At 43.0% G+C, this 17692-nt stretch overlaps 1 protein-coding gene, 1 long non-coding RNA gene and 1 pseudogene across 10 annotated transcripts in view; 2 read left to right on the forward strand and 1 right to left on the reverse strand.

Annotated features, from left to right (window-relative positions):
* TDP1 (tyrosyl-DNA phosphodiesterase 1) overlaps positions 1-10465 on the forward strand; it is an 83959-nt gene extending 73494 nt beyond the window's left edge. For 8 of the 9 annotated variants that reach the window (XM_077910332.1, XM_077910325.1, XM_077910333.1 and 5 more), the window contains 2 exons: positions 9088-9160; positions 10115-10465. In XM_077910332.1, coding sequence (XP_077766458.1) covers positions 9088-9160; positions 10115-10205 — 164 coding nt within the window. In that variant the 3' untranslated portion in view covers positions 10206-10465. The remainder of the gene's footprint in view (positions 1-9087; positions 9161-10114) is intronic. The other variant, XM_077910334.1, reaches the window with a different exon arrangement.
* LOC144321037 (uncharacterized) overlaps positions 1-17692 on the reverse strand; it is an 86625-nt gene that overhangs the window by 55068 nt on the left and 13865 nt on the right. The window lies entirely within an intron of this gene.
* Positions 3535-3644, forward strand: LOC144321479 (small nucleolar RNA U13; annotated as a pseudogene).

A 17692-nucleotide genomic window follows, 5' to 3' on the forward strand; every position in this document is an offset into this window, starting at 1 on the left:
CCCTGTCTGGGGCCCTAGAGCTGTAGTTCTCAAACTGGTTGGTCCAGGAAACCCCTCGGCACCCTTATTATTAAGGATCACAAGGAGCTTTGACTTACGCGGGTTTTTGTATCTTTGAGATTTACTATATTAGAAATCAAAACCATGAATCTTTTATATTAGTTTTTTAAATAATAGTAATAGGCATATATATATATATATTTTAATTTACTATTTCAAAAAGAAAAAAAAGTGAGGAAGGTGGCATTATTTAGTTTTGCTGGCCTCTTTACTATGAAAGACCACTAAATTCTCATAGCTGCTCTGTTGCAGTATACATCACAAAGCCTGTTATACTCTCAAGAAGTGAAAATGACAAATAATGGCTTAGTACTTTGATGAAGATAATTTTGACTTCGCAAAACCTTCCATCCTCTTAAAAGGGAGATTCCCAGGCTCCTCTAGATAGTGTTTCATAATAGAAAGTCATTGGAATATTGGTTCAGGTTCCTGGTGTTTATGGAGGAGAGCTGGCTGGCATGGGTGGCACCATCGCCATCCCAAGTCTGACCCAGCGACACAGGCTGCAGTACCACTTTTCTTACCCCTAGGATGTCTGTCTCTAAAGCAACTCACACCTACCAGACTCTCACAGGAGCAGAAGTATAATCAGGACATGCTTATTAATTTAAAATTGGCAAAAGGGGGAGCCCGGTTGGCTCAGCGGTTTAGCACCGCCTTTGACCCAGGGTGTGATCCTGGAGACCCAGGATCGAGTCCCACGTCAGGTTCCATGCATGGAGCGTGCTTCTCCCTCTGCCTGTGTCTCTGCCTCTCTCTCTGTCATGAATAAATAAATAAAATCTTTTAAAAAAAAATTGGCAAAAGGTTCTATTATAACCAGCATATTTTCCCCTGGAAGGTAGATGCCTACACAGCCAGATTATAGTCATTGGTTTTTGAGTAAGTTCTGAATCTGAACAGGGAAAAGGGAAAGTGTGGTTTTTGTTTAGAAAGTTTTAATGATGTCACACCATTAATATTCCAAAATCTCTGATTCCCTGTCAGAGTCCGCTTTGCCCACTGGGTCCCTTTCTTTCCTGGACAGTGCTACATGGGTTCTAGTTACTTCCCCATCCTCACTTGCCCTTTCTGGCTTTCATGGTAAACCAAACCTTCCCCTTCCAATGGATCTGTTTCTTAGATTGTGTTAACTTTGTTAGATGTGTCTCCTGCTGTCTAACAGGTGCCTTTGGCCGTAATGAGTTGTGTTGATAGCAAGTTTCAGAAGGCATTTTTTTCCCCTTCTTGCTAAGCTGTGTACGTTTGAGTCCTCTAAATTTTTTGTGTATTTATGCATCTTCATTTTTCACTAGCAAGATTATACAGGTTTTGTCAGAATTTCAGAGAATCTGTGTCCCTCCCCACCCCCACACAAATGAAAAATAGTGTTTTAGAACCAGGCTGTGTCCTTGCACCATCCTCGCAACTTATTAAGTGACCTTGGGCAGTTATTTTCTTTCTCTAACCTTAATGTTTCTCTCTGTAAAATGGGGGGAAAAAGAGCACCTACTTCATAGAGTTTATGAAGAAGAGTGACCTGGATGCTGTCTGTATTAGCACCTAATACAGTATCCAGTGCAGAGTAAGCTGGTGTTTCTATTATTTAGAATATCCAGATCAGTTCCTGGCATATAATAATGGATCTGTATTCATTTCTCCCCTTCCCCTTGCTGAACTGATGATGAAAAGAGCCTAAATCCTATGTATGACAGTCCCTGAATCCTCCCAGTGTCACAGGACCTGACCGTGAAAACCTCTCCTTCTGCCTCCCAGCTTTATACCGTACCTTTGTTTTTTCTTCTGTTGTTTTGTGTTCCTTCCCCCCCCCCCCACCCCCACCTGAGTTCTGAATAAGCTTAGAGGTGGGGACAGACTGACTGCTGACAGACTGGCTGACTGAATGAATTGACTTCCTGTGGTCTGGCCTTGGGCTATGTACTTTCCACCTTCATCCCAGAACCTTGGCTAGAATTACACCTCCACTTAATCCTAATCTCCAAAGGACTTTGAAAGCAAGAATGAAAGAAAATGGAAGGAGAAACACCAGAGTTGCTCAGCGGTTGAGCTTCTACCTTTGGCTCAGAGAGTGATCCTGGAATGCTGGGATTGAGTCCCCCATCAGGCTCTCTACATGGAGCCTGCTTCTCCCTCTGCCTGTGTCTCTGCCTCTCTCTGTCTCTGTCTCTCATGAATAAATAAATAAATCTTAAAAAAAAAAAAAAAAGATGATGATGATGATGATGATGATGATGATGGAGAAGCCTTAAAAGTATCCCAAGACTCCTTCGGTTCTGATAGAAAATGCATTCCCAAGAATTTAAAAGTTTCCAGGTGGGTACTATCTTAGACTGTTGTAATGATGAATCTTTTACTTGGCCAGCGAGCAGAATGTTTTCCATTATTTAGCGGAGTTTTCTGGGTTTATACATTTCCTTTGAAAAGATACTTAGTGGAGCATTTTATTTTTTTTATTTTTTTTAAAGATTTTATTTTATTTATTCGTAGAGATGGAGAGAGAGAGAGAGAGAGGCAGAGACACAGGCAGAGGGAGAAGCAGGCACCACACAGAGAGCCTGACGTGGGACTCGATCCCTGGTCTCCAGGATCACGCCCTGGGCTGCAGGCGGCGCTAAACAGCTGCGCCACCGGGGCTGCCCGCATTTTATTTTTTATTAGTATGATTTTACCTTCCACACTGCTTCAGTGACATACAGAATGCCAGTCACTCAGATATCACTACTTCATATATAGCCAGAATTCAGGGGAATCCTATGGACTAGAAGGCGGCATCTTATTAAAATTTGGAGAATTGAGTGGTTAAGAACATTCCAAAAGTACTTTGAAAATGATTTTCAAACCACTGTAACATGTATAAGATCTTATTCAGCCTTTTTAATTTTTTTTTTATTCAGCCTTTTTTTTAAAAAAAAATCTGAGGACTAACTAGAAAGCTTAGCAAAGAAATACACTGCTGTGAACAAATTAGTTTATTACAAGGTACCAGCAGAGGGGCATCTGGTTGGCTCAGTCGGTTGAGCATCTGCCTTCCACTCAGGTCATGATCCCAGGGTCCTGGGAGGGAGCCCCATATAGGGCTCCCTGCTCAGCGGGAAGCCTGCTTCTCCCTCTCCCTCTGCTCCTCCCTCTGCCTGTGCTCTCTCACGCACACTCTCTGTCCAATAAATAAATTCTTAAAAAAATAAAGATACCAGCAGACATCCTGAAACCAAGAAATTGATCAAATAATAAACCAAAATAAAGACACAGCTGCAGGTATAGCTTGCTTTACACAGTACTTGCTGTTTATCTGTTCTCTCCACAGGTATATTACTGAGAACCTGTGTGCACACACCGTCTAGGTACTTAGAATATGTCTTTGAACAAGACAAACACAAATCCCTGGCCCTATGGAGTTTACCCTTCTCCTGAAAAGTTAAACTTAAGCAAACTCATTTGACTAATAGGAGTTGTGACTTTAAAAAAATCTTTTAGATCTTTTTATATAGTCCATAAGCATAATCATTGGGTGGTGTTCATACCATTGTGTGACATGTGCCTCCCTCAAACCATGTTTGTGACCTCGGTGCATCACCTGTCTGATGTGAAGGGGGGAAAAAGCCCTCAAAATCACCAACATTTTAAATCTTATTTCCATATATCCCACTTGCTGTGTGACCCTGAGCCTGAAAAGAATAAAGTAGACCAGTATGTGATCACTCCTGAGCTAGTATATGCCAGAGGCATCTGCCTCATACTCCCTTTTTAGCATATATTCTTTGTTTTATCCAAACACTATTAAGCAGATAAAACAAGGTAAGATTAAGCCTTTTATATATATAGAGAGAGATTTTATGTATTTATTCATGAGAGAGAGAGAGAGAGAGGCAGAGACACAGGCAGAGGGAAAAGCAGGCTCCATGCAGGTAGTTCGATGTGGGACGTGATCCTGAATCACAGAATCACACCCTGAGCCAAAGGCAGATGCTCAACCTCTGAGCCACCCAGGCATCCCAAGTAAAGCCTATCTAATTTGGACTAAAAGAATAAGCTATATGTCAGATTTAAGAATAATTTAAAATACAGAGGTTCAGAGGCTTTAGCTTTGTTCTATTAAGTGAGCTGGGGTTTTTTTTCCTTTTTTTTTTTTTTTTTTTTTTTAATATGCATGGTATATGTATACAGATGGCCCTTGCACAATGTGGGGGTTAGGGACACTGACCCCCCAGTGCAGCTGAAAATCCACATACAATTTTCTACTTCCCAAAACCATAATAGCCTTGTTGACCAGGAGCCTTACTAATAACAGCACATATTTTGTATATTATATATATTAAACAGTATATTCCTATGATAAAGTAAGCTAGAGAAAAGAAAATGTTAAGAAATTATGAGGAAGAGGGACGCCTGGGTGGCTCAGCGGTTTAGCACCTGCCTTCAGCCCAGGGCGTGGTCCTAGAGTCCTGGGATCAAGTCCCACATCGGGCTCCCTGCGTGGAGCCTGCTTCTCCCTCTACCTATGTCTTTGCCCCTCTCTCTGTGTCACTCATGAATAAATAAAATCTTTAAAAAAAATTATGAGGAAGAGAAAACACATTTAAGTATTGTATGTATATTGGGGGGAAAAATCCATGTGTAAGTGGACCTATGCAGTTCAAACCCATGTTGTTCAAAGCCAATTGTATTTTTTTTTAATTTGTTGATGCATTTTCAGATTTAGAAAAAAGTTCTAAGAACAAAGAATTCCCATATTCCGTTCCCCAAGTTCCCCCAAATATGCGTATTTTATAATATTTACATAATCCTTCTTTATCACGTTAACTTTTTTCTGATTCATTTGAAAGCTGTAAACAATGTTGGTAATCTCTGAATACTTCAACATGTATTTTTCTTTTTCTTTTAAGATTTTATTTATTTATTCATGAGAGACACAGAGAGGCAGAGACACAGGCAGAGGGAGAAGCAGGCTCCCCATGAGGAGCCAGATGTGGGACTCAATCCCTGGACCCAGGATCACGACCTGAGCCAAAGGCAGATGCTCAACCACCTAGGGGCCCTTAAACATAAATTTCTTTAAAATGTTCTCTTACATAGCCAGAGTGCAGTTACCAAAATCAGGAATTAACATTGATTCAATACTATCACCTACAGAATTTATTCAGATTTCATCTGTACCCCAATAATGTCCTTTATGGTGAAAGGAAAGTTTCAGGTTACATGTCACGTTTATCAGTCTCTTTAATTTGAAACAGTTCTGCAAGATTTCAGGCCGATTATCTTATAGATGGTGAGGGATGTTGTATGAGTGGTTTGTCCACTGTTTCTTCATAAGTTAGGCACTTTTGCCAAGACCACAGAAGAGATGTTTTTCTTGGTGCATCCTGTAAGGAGTTACATAACCATCTGCCTGATTACTGATAAAGTCAATATTGATCAATCGGTTAGGGTGGTATCTGCCAAGTTGTGTATATCTTTTGCAGGTTTAAATTATTTCAGAATTTAAGTTTTAAGTGTCTAGAACTAAGCTAATTAGCTGTATATGTAATTGCTCAGTAGGAGAGGTCATTAAAACCTGCTTGGCACATGAGATGCGTGATGTAGAGTTAGCATGTATATAGTGTATATAATCCTCTAAGTGCTTTAAACCATTGGTTCCCAGATAGTTTAACCATCCCCCCTACTGCTTGATTCATTTGAAATAATTCCTTGAATTTAGATAGTATAGGAAGAAACTTCAGCCCAGACCTTTCAGAATTATTGCTAAATAGTAGAGACCAGATTCATAAAGCAGTTTTGTAAGGGAAACAGGAAGCTGATTCAATTTTCTAATCCAAAGAAAATGCAAAAGAGGTCACTTAAAATCATTATTTTTTTTAAGATTTTATTTATTTATTCATGAGAGACCAGAGAGAGACCGGCTCCCTGCAGGGAGCCAGATGTGGGACTCAATCCCAGGACCCCAGGATCATGCCCTGAGCCATCCACTGAGCCACTCAGGTGCCCCACTTAAAATCATTATTGATAATGCTTAATTTTCAAGGACCTATTTTTGAAAGATCTTTAGAAATGAGGGGAGTTTTTTTATGGAAAAACAAAAGGTTTCTAGACATTTTGATCAGTCACCTTTAATAAAATCCGGTTTTGTTTCATAATACAAATAGAAGCCTGACACCATACTTCCAGCTTAGCTTTTAAAATTACTTTGTAAAGAGAAACTTATAGGAAATCTAGAATTATCAAAGTAAAAAAGTAATTTTATCAGATTGTATTGAAGTCAGTACTTGGTTTTTAACAATTTAAATTATTCTTCCTCCCACTGGATAGGTGGTTCTCTTGTGCTTTTTTTTAGTCACACATTAATATGGGAGATCTTCACAGAAAAGAATGTTAATGGGTTTCAGATAACACTAGTATCATAATTACCAAAGATTGCATCTCTGTTAGGTCGGTAACCCAGTGTAAAATATTTTGGAGCTTTCCTTTGTATTGCAAGCTGGCAAGTCTTTCATACATTTGTTGATTTAAGAGTAGGCTAAAGTAAAGTGGCATCAGAAACCTCATCTCTGGGGCAGCCCAGGTGGCTCAGCAGTTTATCGCCGCCTTCAGCCCAGGGCCTGATCCTGGAGACCCAGGATCGTGTCCCATGTCGGGCTCCCTGCATGAGCCTGCTTCTCCGTCTGCCTGTGTGTCTGCTGTGAATAAATAAATAAAATCTTAAAAAAAAAAAAAAACTCCTCTCTTTGGGATCAAACCACAGAGCACACGCAAACATACACACTCTGTGCCTGAGACAAGGAAAGAATTAAAGGTGATTGCTTAGGTGACGGACAGTGGCTTCTATAGGTAAGATATTAAGTTCCCCTGAAGACAGCGGAGAAGTGTGTGTGTGGGTGGGTGTTTGGACAAGGGGGTAGAGTCCTAACTCTTTAACGCAAGGGTCACTTCTTAGAGGATTAGAGGAAAGAGCTTATTTCCTGGCTATGTAGAACAGGATATTGTACTTGGGTTTGGCTGTTAAAAAAAACCTGAGGAGCTACACGGCATATAGGATGATGACAGTCCTCACCCGCTGTGGTTGATGGTGGTGCTAATTATAATATTACAGTAGCTAGCACTCATTAAGTACTTACTACATGCCAGGACCTCCTATGAGCACTTAACATGAATTTATTGATTATTGAGTCCTCACTACCCCCACAATACTGGTACTGATCTAGCCCCTACTTTGCAAACTTAGGAAGGTAAGCACTCAGGTCAACTTGGTCAGGGCCCCATGGGCAGCCTTGTCTGCCCTGTCCATGTCCCCTTTACGGTCACACTGTATCACCTCCCCACAGACAGCTCAGTTGTAGAGTTAGAAATGCAGGATGCACACATTCAATTGACCACAGGGACAGACAGGAAATACACAGAGATAAAACATCCCCAGGCTTCTGGCTGTGGCCTTACTGTTGCTTCACCGTCTCACCTAGTGCACTGCTTATCATCTCCTTGGTTTGGTCCCCTCCCATTGGGCATCCTCTCCACTGCTGCCTTGTACCTCTCATCATGTCACACTCCTGTTTTAAGTCCTTCCATTGTATTTCAGGAAAAAGCTTTTCATCCCAGTTAGCCTCTGATCCCAAACTCTGATTGTGTCAAGATCACTGTTAGAACTTGGTAAGAATGAGTAATGCCAGGCCCCAGCCTAGACCCACTGAAACAAGCTCCCTGGAGGTGAACTCTGGGGAAATGCGCCAAATGCATCATGTCAGCCAGGTTTGGGTGCCCTCACGCTGATGTAGTAAAGTTCGTCTCTCTGCCGCACTGGACTATAAACTGAGAGGGACCTCAGCTTTGTCTAGCAGCCTACCTGGCATCTAACCATCATCTGTATGCAGGACTATCTTATGAGGCAAGTTTTTCTTTCATGGGACCATTTATGAGGATTGCTTAAAGCAGGCCTCATCTAAGCCAAGGAGTGGTTGATTTCTGGTAAAGACTACAGAGTCACAACCACCTCTTCTCACCTTCCTGTTAACCTTTTTGTGTCTGTCTCCCAAGGTAGTGTGAACCTTTGAACCAGCATGGCAAATGATCAGGGCATAGGTATAGATATTTGCTCATTTATCGAGCAGAGTGTCCAGGGATTTGCCAGTAGAGTAGTTACTTGGTCATTGTTGGCTAATTGTGTGGGAGAGGAATAAATGCAATGGTGGTCTCAAAGTTACTGGCAGAGTTTGCATCACATTCTGCATCACAAACCCTGCCTTGCATCACAAACCCTGCCTTGGTGAAGAATCAAATAGCTACTTATATAACAAGGGTAAGGGTTATCCTCTGCTTTGGTGATGAAATAGAGCTCATGCTACCCCATAGCAGTTTACAGAAAATGCTGGGAGAAGTCCAGCTGCACAAGATGGTGTTCCCAGGAGAAGAGAGCAAGGGCTTTGTTAAGGCCAGCAGATAGCTGTGGGGAGTCTTCAACAATGCCAAACCTTTAACCTTTTATGAAGCAAGCATGTCACACAGGCCCAGGATTATGGCACTCTCTCAAGTCTTGTTTAACAAAGTATGTGGTTTCAGGCTTTCACACCATCTCAAGGCCAAAGACAACAGTGTTCTGATAACTTGTTGCCATCCTTGGCATTCTTTCCCTGCACATCCCTGCCGGGTGCTGCCATTTGCATGCTTTACACTACCATTAATCAACACCATGAACTGTCAGGAGAGCCTCTGGTCGTTTGCCAGGCCACTGTCTGAGCCACTATCTGCCTCTGTTCAGAAAGCAGAGACCGCTTCCCCCAAGAGCAGGCTGGCCATGCTGAGCAGCAGCTTCCAAGGATGGTACCTCTCAGCACACCTGCTCAGTGGCTGCTTTACTGTCAGCTGCCAACCCTTCAGAGTCGTTGTAACTCTCCTACTTATCAGGACAATTATGTGGGGACTCTCAACTCTAGCAATGTATTTACACCCTACTTATACTAGTATGGTTCTTTAGAATTGATTTGACTCTAGCAGTAGTGATGCTTGGTAAAAGTGATTTGTTCAGATTTTTTTTTTTTTCAGTTTCTGAAACACCCGTTAAAAGAGGGGAAAGTACGTTTATTGAGCATCTAAAACATGCCAGGAACTTCCACAGGTGTGCTCTCCTTTGTTTCACAGTCATCCCTGGAGGTTGCTTATGTAGCTAATGCCCATTTCACGGATGAGGAACCTGAGGCAAAGATCCCAGTGCTTCCCCACTACAATGCAGAGACAGATGAGGGCAGGATCCCACCTAGGTCTTCAGAGTTCTTTCTGTGTCCTACCAAAGCATGTCACTTTCTTCAACATTGGTCTATGGTCATTGTACAGAGACCTTTATGCCTCATCAATTATTAGCCCTAAGGAATGGAACAGCGTTTCATGGATGTGACCCTGGGCCTCTTGGTTATATGTGACCGTGGCCAGCTGAGAGCACTGTGCCATATGTTACATGTGTTGGTTTCTCCAGCTTTGTAAAAGAAGATAAGAATAGCTGCCCTTTATGAGTTTCTTTCTCTGCTAGATGCTCTCAGGCACTACATGCCTTTATCTCAACCCTCCTGACAGTGCCACAGAGCAGGTACAGATAAGAAAACTGAAGCTGAGGCAGGGAAAGTGGTAAATTTAAGTGGCAACTCAGGATGTAAGGCCTGGTTCCTGCTGGCCTGCTTCCATGTTTTACTTGCCCATGTCTCAGCGTGAACCTTTGTCAATAGCTACTGTTTGAAATGGCCAGATGTCTGGAGTGGGTTCAGAAAAGGTTTTAACAGGCACCTGGTGCAATTCAGCATCTGACTCTTGGTTTTGGCTCGCGTCATGATCTCAGATCATGAGATTGAGCCACATGTTGGGCTCTGGGCTCAGTGCAGAGGCAGCTTGAGGTTCATTCTCTCCCTCCCCTGTGCACATGCGCATGCTCGCATGTCCTAAAACTTTAGATAAGTGGGGGGTTAACAATTTGTAGACTCCCAACACATGGGTGGTTTTATCCTATCGGGTAAGTGAATTTTTTGTAATCCTGTTTGAATAAGTACTATATAATGTGGTTTATCTGTCTTTTTCCCCCCAGATCGGCCATGGATTTGGAACATTCCTTATACCAAAGCACCAGATACACATGGGAACATGTGGGTTCCCTCCTGAGAATCTTAAAACACTGAAATTTAGGTGTAAGACGTCGTGCCCCAAGTATTATATTCTTATTTGTACTGGATGTTCACCCTTACAGTTTTATCTACACCCCTAACAAAACTCTGCATAGGTCACTCTTGTGAACTTGGATGTTCCTTTTACTTTGGTCATTAACAGTGTCACTAAAAAATATATTTTCTTAGTTCACCTTTTTAAGCTTTGGAATGAAAGCTATCCGATTTGATAATGTTAAGAGAATATAATAGCCATAAAATCATTCTCACAGTGATGTGGAATCTCACGATGGTGTCTGCTCTTCCAAAGTGAAGATTGTGCGTATGTGCCCCATCAGGAGAGGTGCTCTTAAACTGAACCTCGTCAGAGAAGGAACATGGTCATTTGCTCCTCACCCAGCCCTCTGAGCATGTCTCGGGGTTGCTGGCCCTGAGTGTGCAGGTGTTCCTAGCCTCTGTCACTGCAGGGTCGGTGTGGCTACCCTTCAGACACACCCAATCCCACTGCCTCTCATTGTCCTGCAGCCTCATGAGACTTTTCATCCTGGTGCCGTGCTGGCTGCCTCTCTACTTACAGGTGGGTCCCACTGGACCGGGCCACTTGCCAGTTGCTCACCCATTTCCAAGTGGATGGGTGTCTCTTTCATCCCTGTGAATTTCCAGAAAAGACAGCTCACAGAACCATAGAAAAGCACAAGTATTTTACTTGGAAGAAACCCTGAGAAGTGACCTAATTTGCTGCCTTCAGTTCACAAGTAAGTAAACTTGAGTCCTCCAAAGGTTCAGGATGTCCCCCACATCACAGCTGGTTTGGGTCAGAGCTATGAGTGTCTCCACTTTATGTATGTATGTCCTTCATACTTAGCAATCAAGTTCTCCTAAAATGATGTCGACTTTTCTACATGAGGCTGATTTCCAGTTTGTCTCCAGCCTCTTGATCTTACAACTTCAAAGAGTCTTGGATATTAATTTTGAAAGATTTTTGAAGATAGCTTTTCAGACTGTTCCTCAGAGGCCTGTGATTTTCACCTTAGGACCTGGCAGGGCAGGGGCCCTGTCAGAAGTCTGGGAAGGCAGCTGCGGGTCTTCCACCCTCCTCCTGTCCCAGACCTAGTCTATATTTTGGGATCCTGTAGAGGATATTATCTGGGATTGAGTATGTGTGTGTGCACGCATACACACTGCTTTAAAAATTTGAGAAACCACTGAATTATTCATCTTCCCTGTGTAATGAACCTGGGTAAACTAAGGCTGACACCTTTTCTGACCCTGCCTTCCCCAGAACCTGTAAATCCTCTGTCATATGAGCCAGGAAGGCAGTGAGAAGGTGGTGCCCAGGGCTGGCCCAGAGGAGGTGCCCGGCAGTCTGTGTCTCCAAAGGCCTGACAGCAGACCCCAGATTCTCACCAGCATGCTGATCCCATCCTGGGCAGGGGTAGGGCAGCATCAAGCAAGCGTCTCAGCAATGTGACCGTGACTGGGCTCTGCAGAATGGGTTCAACTAATCTGGGGGACACCAGCAGATGGACAGCAGTCACTGGGTGGAGCCGCTCACATGGGCACATTGCTCATCTTATCCACATCACTCCAAAGTGGGTTGGAGCTCAAAGCCGAAGTCAGACTGCCAGTTTGACTCACGACTCTGCTGCTTAGGGCTGTGCGACCTCAACCGTGTTACTTCCCTGTGCTTTGGTCCCCTCAACTGTAAAATGGGGGTGGTGGCAAGACTCCTTGCAGAGGTCTCTCCAGAGTGGTGAGTGAATGTGTGAAGATGCTCAGAGCTTGCCCGGCATGAGAACTGTATGCTGCTTGCTCCGACCCCTGCTATAGCTGATCCATTACGATTATCCTCATTTCCTGAGAAGGAAATCTGGATGCAGAAAGGTAAAGTGCTTGTGCAAGGTCATGCTTCTAGAAAGTGCTCTCACTGTGTTTGAACCCAGGTCTGGCAACATCTAAGCAAGGCCTGTTTGCTGCCAGGTGGCCCAAGCTCCCAGGCAGTGTGGTATCTGAGAGGGACAGTTTTACCCCCCAGTGTGCAGTGGACAGATGCTTATGTAGACTACAGAATCGGGCTTGGGTGTTACAGCACTGTCAGATTACAGATTACAGTCACAGCTTTTAAATGCTCATTTTCTGTACTCCTCACAGACCAGCCTTGGTCCATGGACCATACTTTAGCATTCCCCCATACCCAGTGGGGACCCAAAAAGGCCCCCATAATAGATAACTTACCTGGAAGCAGACAAGTTCTATAGAAGGGGTGGATAAGGGGTATCAAGGTACCGTTAGGGGAAGACATGCTCAAGGGTTATGCACTCAGTGGATGTCCAGACTCATCTGCTAACAGCAGCCTCCTGTGCCCCTTACCCTGGTCTGCATGTCTCAGCGGTTTAGTGCCTGCTTGGCCCCCAGGGCATGATCCTGGAGTCCCAGGATCAAGTCCCACATTGGGCTCCCTGCATTGAGCCTGCTTCTCTTTCTGCCTGTGTTTCTGCCTCTCTCTCGAATAAATAAATAAACATTCTTTAAAAAGAAAAAACCATGCCCCAAGAATAATCAACATGGGAACACAAAAAGCAAGCAGATCTACCCAATCTGGTCTTTAAAAAAAAAAAAAAAAATGGGACTGAATTACCCAAAGTGCTATTTAAAAAAAAAAAAAAAAAAATCAAACATTCATGTTAATGTTTGAGGAAATTGCTTCCATTCTCAAACCCCATTCTCAGGTTGGGGTTTATGTTATTTCTCCCTGACTCAAGGAACACTCAGCTCCCTTGTGTCTACAGGTAGCTGCTGCCGCCCTTTATCCTCCCCCCACCCCTTTTAGATCTGGAAACACCGTCCAGGACTACCTGCTGAGGGCAAACATCCACATCAAGGGTACCTGGGTGGCTCAAGTTAAGCAGCTGCCTTCAGCTCAGGCCCTGGGATGGAGCCTGAGTTGGGCTCCCTGCTCAGCAAGAAGTCTGCTTCTCCCTCTGCCAGGCTCCCCCTACTTGTGTTCTTTCTCTCCCTGTCAAATCTTCTTTTTAAAAAAAATCCACATCAGAATTCAACTTCCTGCTTCTTCATAAACTTCTAATACAGGAGACTTCACGGCTGATGGAGTGTCTCTGCATATGGACAAAAAGAACCGCTGCCTTTTTGTGATAAGTTTTCCCTTGATCTTTAGAAAGCTTACCTAACGTTCTTTTACAGAGATGGACACATGGCCAGAAGTCTAAACAAGATTTTCATACTAGAAGATGCATTTCAACAGAATATTCTGAATGAGCGTTTAAGAGATGTAAAAGATTTTTAAGGCAGAAAATTGTCCCTTCGCATAGCAACTTAAGTCACTTGGCAGGAAGATTCCATGTCCCCTCCATCTCTCACATTCTCTTATGAAGAGAGGAATGGTCTTCCACCAGCTGCTTTTTGTGAGGTGAAGGAGAGAGAGGATTTTTAATTCTTTGATTCATTTATTTTAGAGAAACTTAAGCACTTGACTCCCTACTGAGCACAGAGCCTGATGCAGGGCTCCATCTCTGACCACAATCACAGCCTGAGCTGAAACCAAGAGTCAGACACTTAATATGACTAGGCCACCCAGGCACCCTTAAATTATTTTTTATCACACTTCTGGGAAAGGCTGCCTGGTTTTAACTATAGTTGATGCAAATCGGCCTTAAAATTCACTGATTTGGGAGGCTGTATTTTTCCACATAATATAATAGCCAGTGTTTCCTGAGCTCTTCCTACATCTCCAGCTCCTATGCTTAAGTGCTTTACATTTAATCCTCACATCAGCCTTCTGTTAAATAACATCCATAAGGTTCCATAGTGACCGTGAGCCCACCTTTGTTTCCTGGATTCTTGTGTAGAAGTTAAACAGTTCCTAATAGTAAGTTACTAATATGTGACTCCCAGTGCATATGGTTTCTGCATCCAATTTGGCATGCTGAAAATAATCTTGGATTTCACTTTGTTGCAGCTATTTTCCACATAAATTACTCTCTAGGTAAATGACTTACTAGTCCACGGTGAAACCATTTTTGGATGATCTAGATGTTTGATTCAAATCTTAGGACATTTTACTTTCTCATAACTGAAGAATCAGAGCTGTAACCAAACCCTTCCTTGAAAATCCTTGCTTTTGACAAATACCTCAAAGAAAAATGTTAGAAAGGCATTCTTTATTTACATCCATAAAATACAGTAATTGTATTGATAGATGAATGTAGATGAATGATGTTCATTATAATGACAAAGTATGACTGCAAAAGTGCAGGAACTCAATGACAGCTTAAATATTGTATAGGATTAAATCTAAAATTCTGTTGATAATGTGCTATCTTTACATGTATGCATAGATCGTATTATAAAACCAACAAATTTTCCAAGTTTAGGAACCCACTTTTCCAAGCAATATCCTGGATGAAAAAGTACTACAAACAAAACTACAATTTCTTCTTGCATTTTTAGCAGCTAGTAAGTTACAGGTCTTCGGTGGCTCTTACAGGTCTTAAGGGTAATGTGCAGCTATTTGCTCCTGGGAGATGCCAGCAGTGCCCACAACTAGTGCCCAGTGTGAAGGCAGGTGACCATCTCTGAGCCCAGACTCTCTACTGGTCCCTGAGTAATAACATTGACCAGCAAGTACAGAGCACTTCATGTATGCCAGATACTGTTTATGTGTTGTCTGTGTATTAACCAAATCTTCATCATAACCCAGTGCTCTTAGCCACTTTATAAATGGGGAAATGAAGGTTATTTGTCCGAAGTCACACGCTGGCAAGGGGCAGTACTGGGATTTGAACCCAGGCAGCACATGTGGCAGATGTTCCCAGGCTCCAGCAGGCCTCATATACAGGATATGTAATGGTAGCTACAAAACCAGGTACACATTCATCCCCTGTAACAGCAGATCATGTTTGGTATGCCCAAACCAGCTATGCATGCACGAAATCAACCACCAAATGCTGCATTTGTATGCGGGTCTGAGTCACTGGGTGATTAAAGCCCGAACCTGACCATGAAACTGGTTCCTCTCAAGTGAGAGCATGGATAGCTAAAAGCATGACCACATTAAGAATGTTCTCTTAATTTCCCTGACTGAAACCTGCTGTTCCCACAGACTTGATCTAAAGATTTTATTTTGTATTTATTCATGAGAGACGCAGAGGGAGAAGCAGGCTCCATGCAGGGAGCCTGATGTGGGACTCAATCCCAGGGCTCCAGGATCACGCCCTGGGCTGAAGGCAGTGCTAAAGCGCTGAGCCACCCAGGCCACCCACACAGACTTTATCTAAAACTGCAGAAGGGATTATGCCAAGTGTCAAAAGAGAAGGCAGCATAGAAAATGCTGGGGGGAGGAGGATATGAGGCAGCTCAGGAGATGAAAGAAGATTGCCTCGTGCAGTAACAGTAACGTAAGGAGGGGTAGCAGGCAGACACGGAGACCACGCAATGCTAAAGGCCACATCCGTACTTCAGAGTTCTCAGCAAGTCCATCTCAATGGATAATTGAATTGCTGTATCTCAAGTGCTTCCTGTGCTCTTAGGCCTACCAGAAGCCCTCTGAAACTAGTCTAACCAACCCTAATCAGTCTAAGGCACTGTTCCTTGGTCCCTGTGTAGCAAAGTTCTCAGAGCACTCCACTCTGAATAAGAACTGGAGTCTTTGATACACATAAAGAGAAAGAAGGGAAAGGCAAGGGGAAAATTGCAGCCATAGGGAATCTATTATAGGTATAATCAACCATATGTAATTATATGCATCACAGCATGGGGCAGACGATACCTCATCTGATAGGAAGGGTAAAATAAAATTCAAGGTCCTAACTAGCAAGTTTTCCTTTCCGGCCCCAAGGGCACAGTTGATGCCACTGCGCATGCCCTCGGTAGCTCTTTGCTCACAGGTGCTTTAGAAATTAACATGGTAGCTGAATGCAGATTTTGTTTTCTTCAGATAATTGACATTACTGAAGTTTAAAGGCCCCTAAATATTTGTTATTCTGTACTTTATCAATATTTTTATGAAAGAATGCATTAGGATGCTTTTATAGCTACAGAAGCCAGATTAATTAGGCTTAAACAGCAAAAGACTTTAACGGAGTCTAGCAAATGCTGGAGCCAGATAATTGTAATGTAACAGCCTCTCTCCAGATCTGGAATATCTGCTTTCAGGAATATGGAGATCATTCTCAAGCTTTCTCCACCTGGAGGCTGAAATACCCCACACCCTTTCTCATCCCAGGATCCCACATTATTTCCAGGTAGTTATTTAAAAAAAAAATTTTTTTTCCCAATAGTTACAGTGAAAGTGCCCAGATACACTGGATGGGCCAGGTTGAGTCACATGTCCATCCCTGGTGCAAGCATGCCAGGTTAAGGGACTGCCCCTGGCGAGGGGTGCAGTTGTGGAGCTCACCAAAGACCAGTGGAAAATGCCTGATGGGCACTCCAGAGCAGGAAGTCTCTCTAGGTGAGGCACCAATAGCGTGCGTGCCAGGGGAACCTTTTAATGCCTCATCCTTCAATAGTGTGTGCAAGTGTGCAGATTTTATTTAAAAGCAAAAGTTAACCAAGAAGGAAAAATTTTAAGTCCAAGTTTCTCATAAATTTGCATAAATAAATCCTTGTAACCTGAGTTTTCTAAAAACTGCCGGTCAACATTTTAATGAATCATGAAATCAATTTAGGGAGTCAGGGCCAGCAGTTTTCAATGAAATCTAGTAGAAAATCTGAAAATATCTGTAGCACCAAGTGAAGTAATTTTTTCAATTTACACATTTATGAGTGCCTTTGGGGTAACAACATAAAATGTATTCTTTCCCCGGTTTGCTAGTTCTACCTCACTGAGTGGAGACAGTTCTGTGGATAAGGGCTTGAGGTTGACAAGCCTGAACCGTGACTCAGCTCCAAGCCACTCAGGACTCAGAATTGTCTGATCCTAGCTGTGCCATCCCCACCATGAGACCTTAGGCAAGTCATGTGATGCCTTTAAGTCTTCATTTTCTCATTTGTTAAGTGGGGCCTAATACCTATCCTTCCTGCCTCATACAATTGTTCTAGGAATAAAATGAAAGGGTGCTTTTAAACATTGGCAAGAATTCCATAAATCTAAGTTGTAATGACTCTCATTCTCAAAAGTGCTTGGGATTGGCAGTCCCCCTCTGGGGCACTCAGGATGGTAATTCAAATGCAGAAAATCAAGCCCACACCTTTGGAAAATTTAGCATTTTTCTATAAATATTGCTTCTAATTGACTAGAAACAAGTTACTTCTGGAAGATAGGTAGATTTGAGCCCTGGCAGCAGCAGGGGACTCCGTTTACAAGGAAATCTGCCTCCCTGGACCTCTCTCAGACATTCTAAAGAACTCCATAGAACTGACGTGCAGACCTCCAGTCCTCTAAGTACCAGATCCACATTGCCTGCTGCCTGTTGGGTGAGACTGAGGAATCCTTGCTAATGTGACCCCAAAGGGTGAGTTGACACTTCATCCCTGGAGGAAAT

Source organism: Canis aureus, chromosome 9, assembly GCF_053574225.1.
Source record: "Canis aureus isolate CA01 chromosome 9, VMU_Caureus_v.1.0, whole genome shotgun sequence".
NCBI lineage: Eukaryota > Metazoa > Chordata > Mammalia > Carnivora > Canidae > Canis > Canis aureus.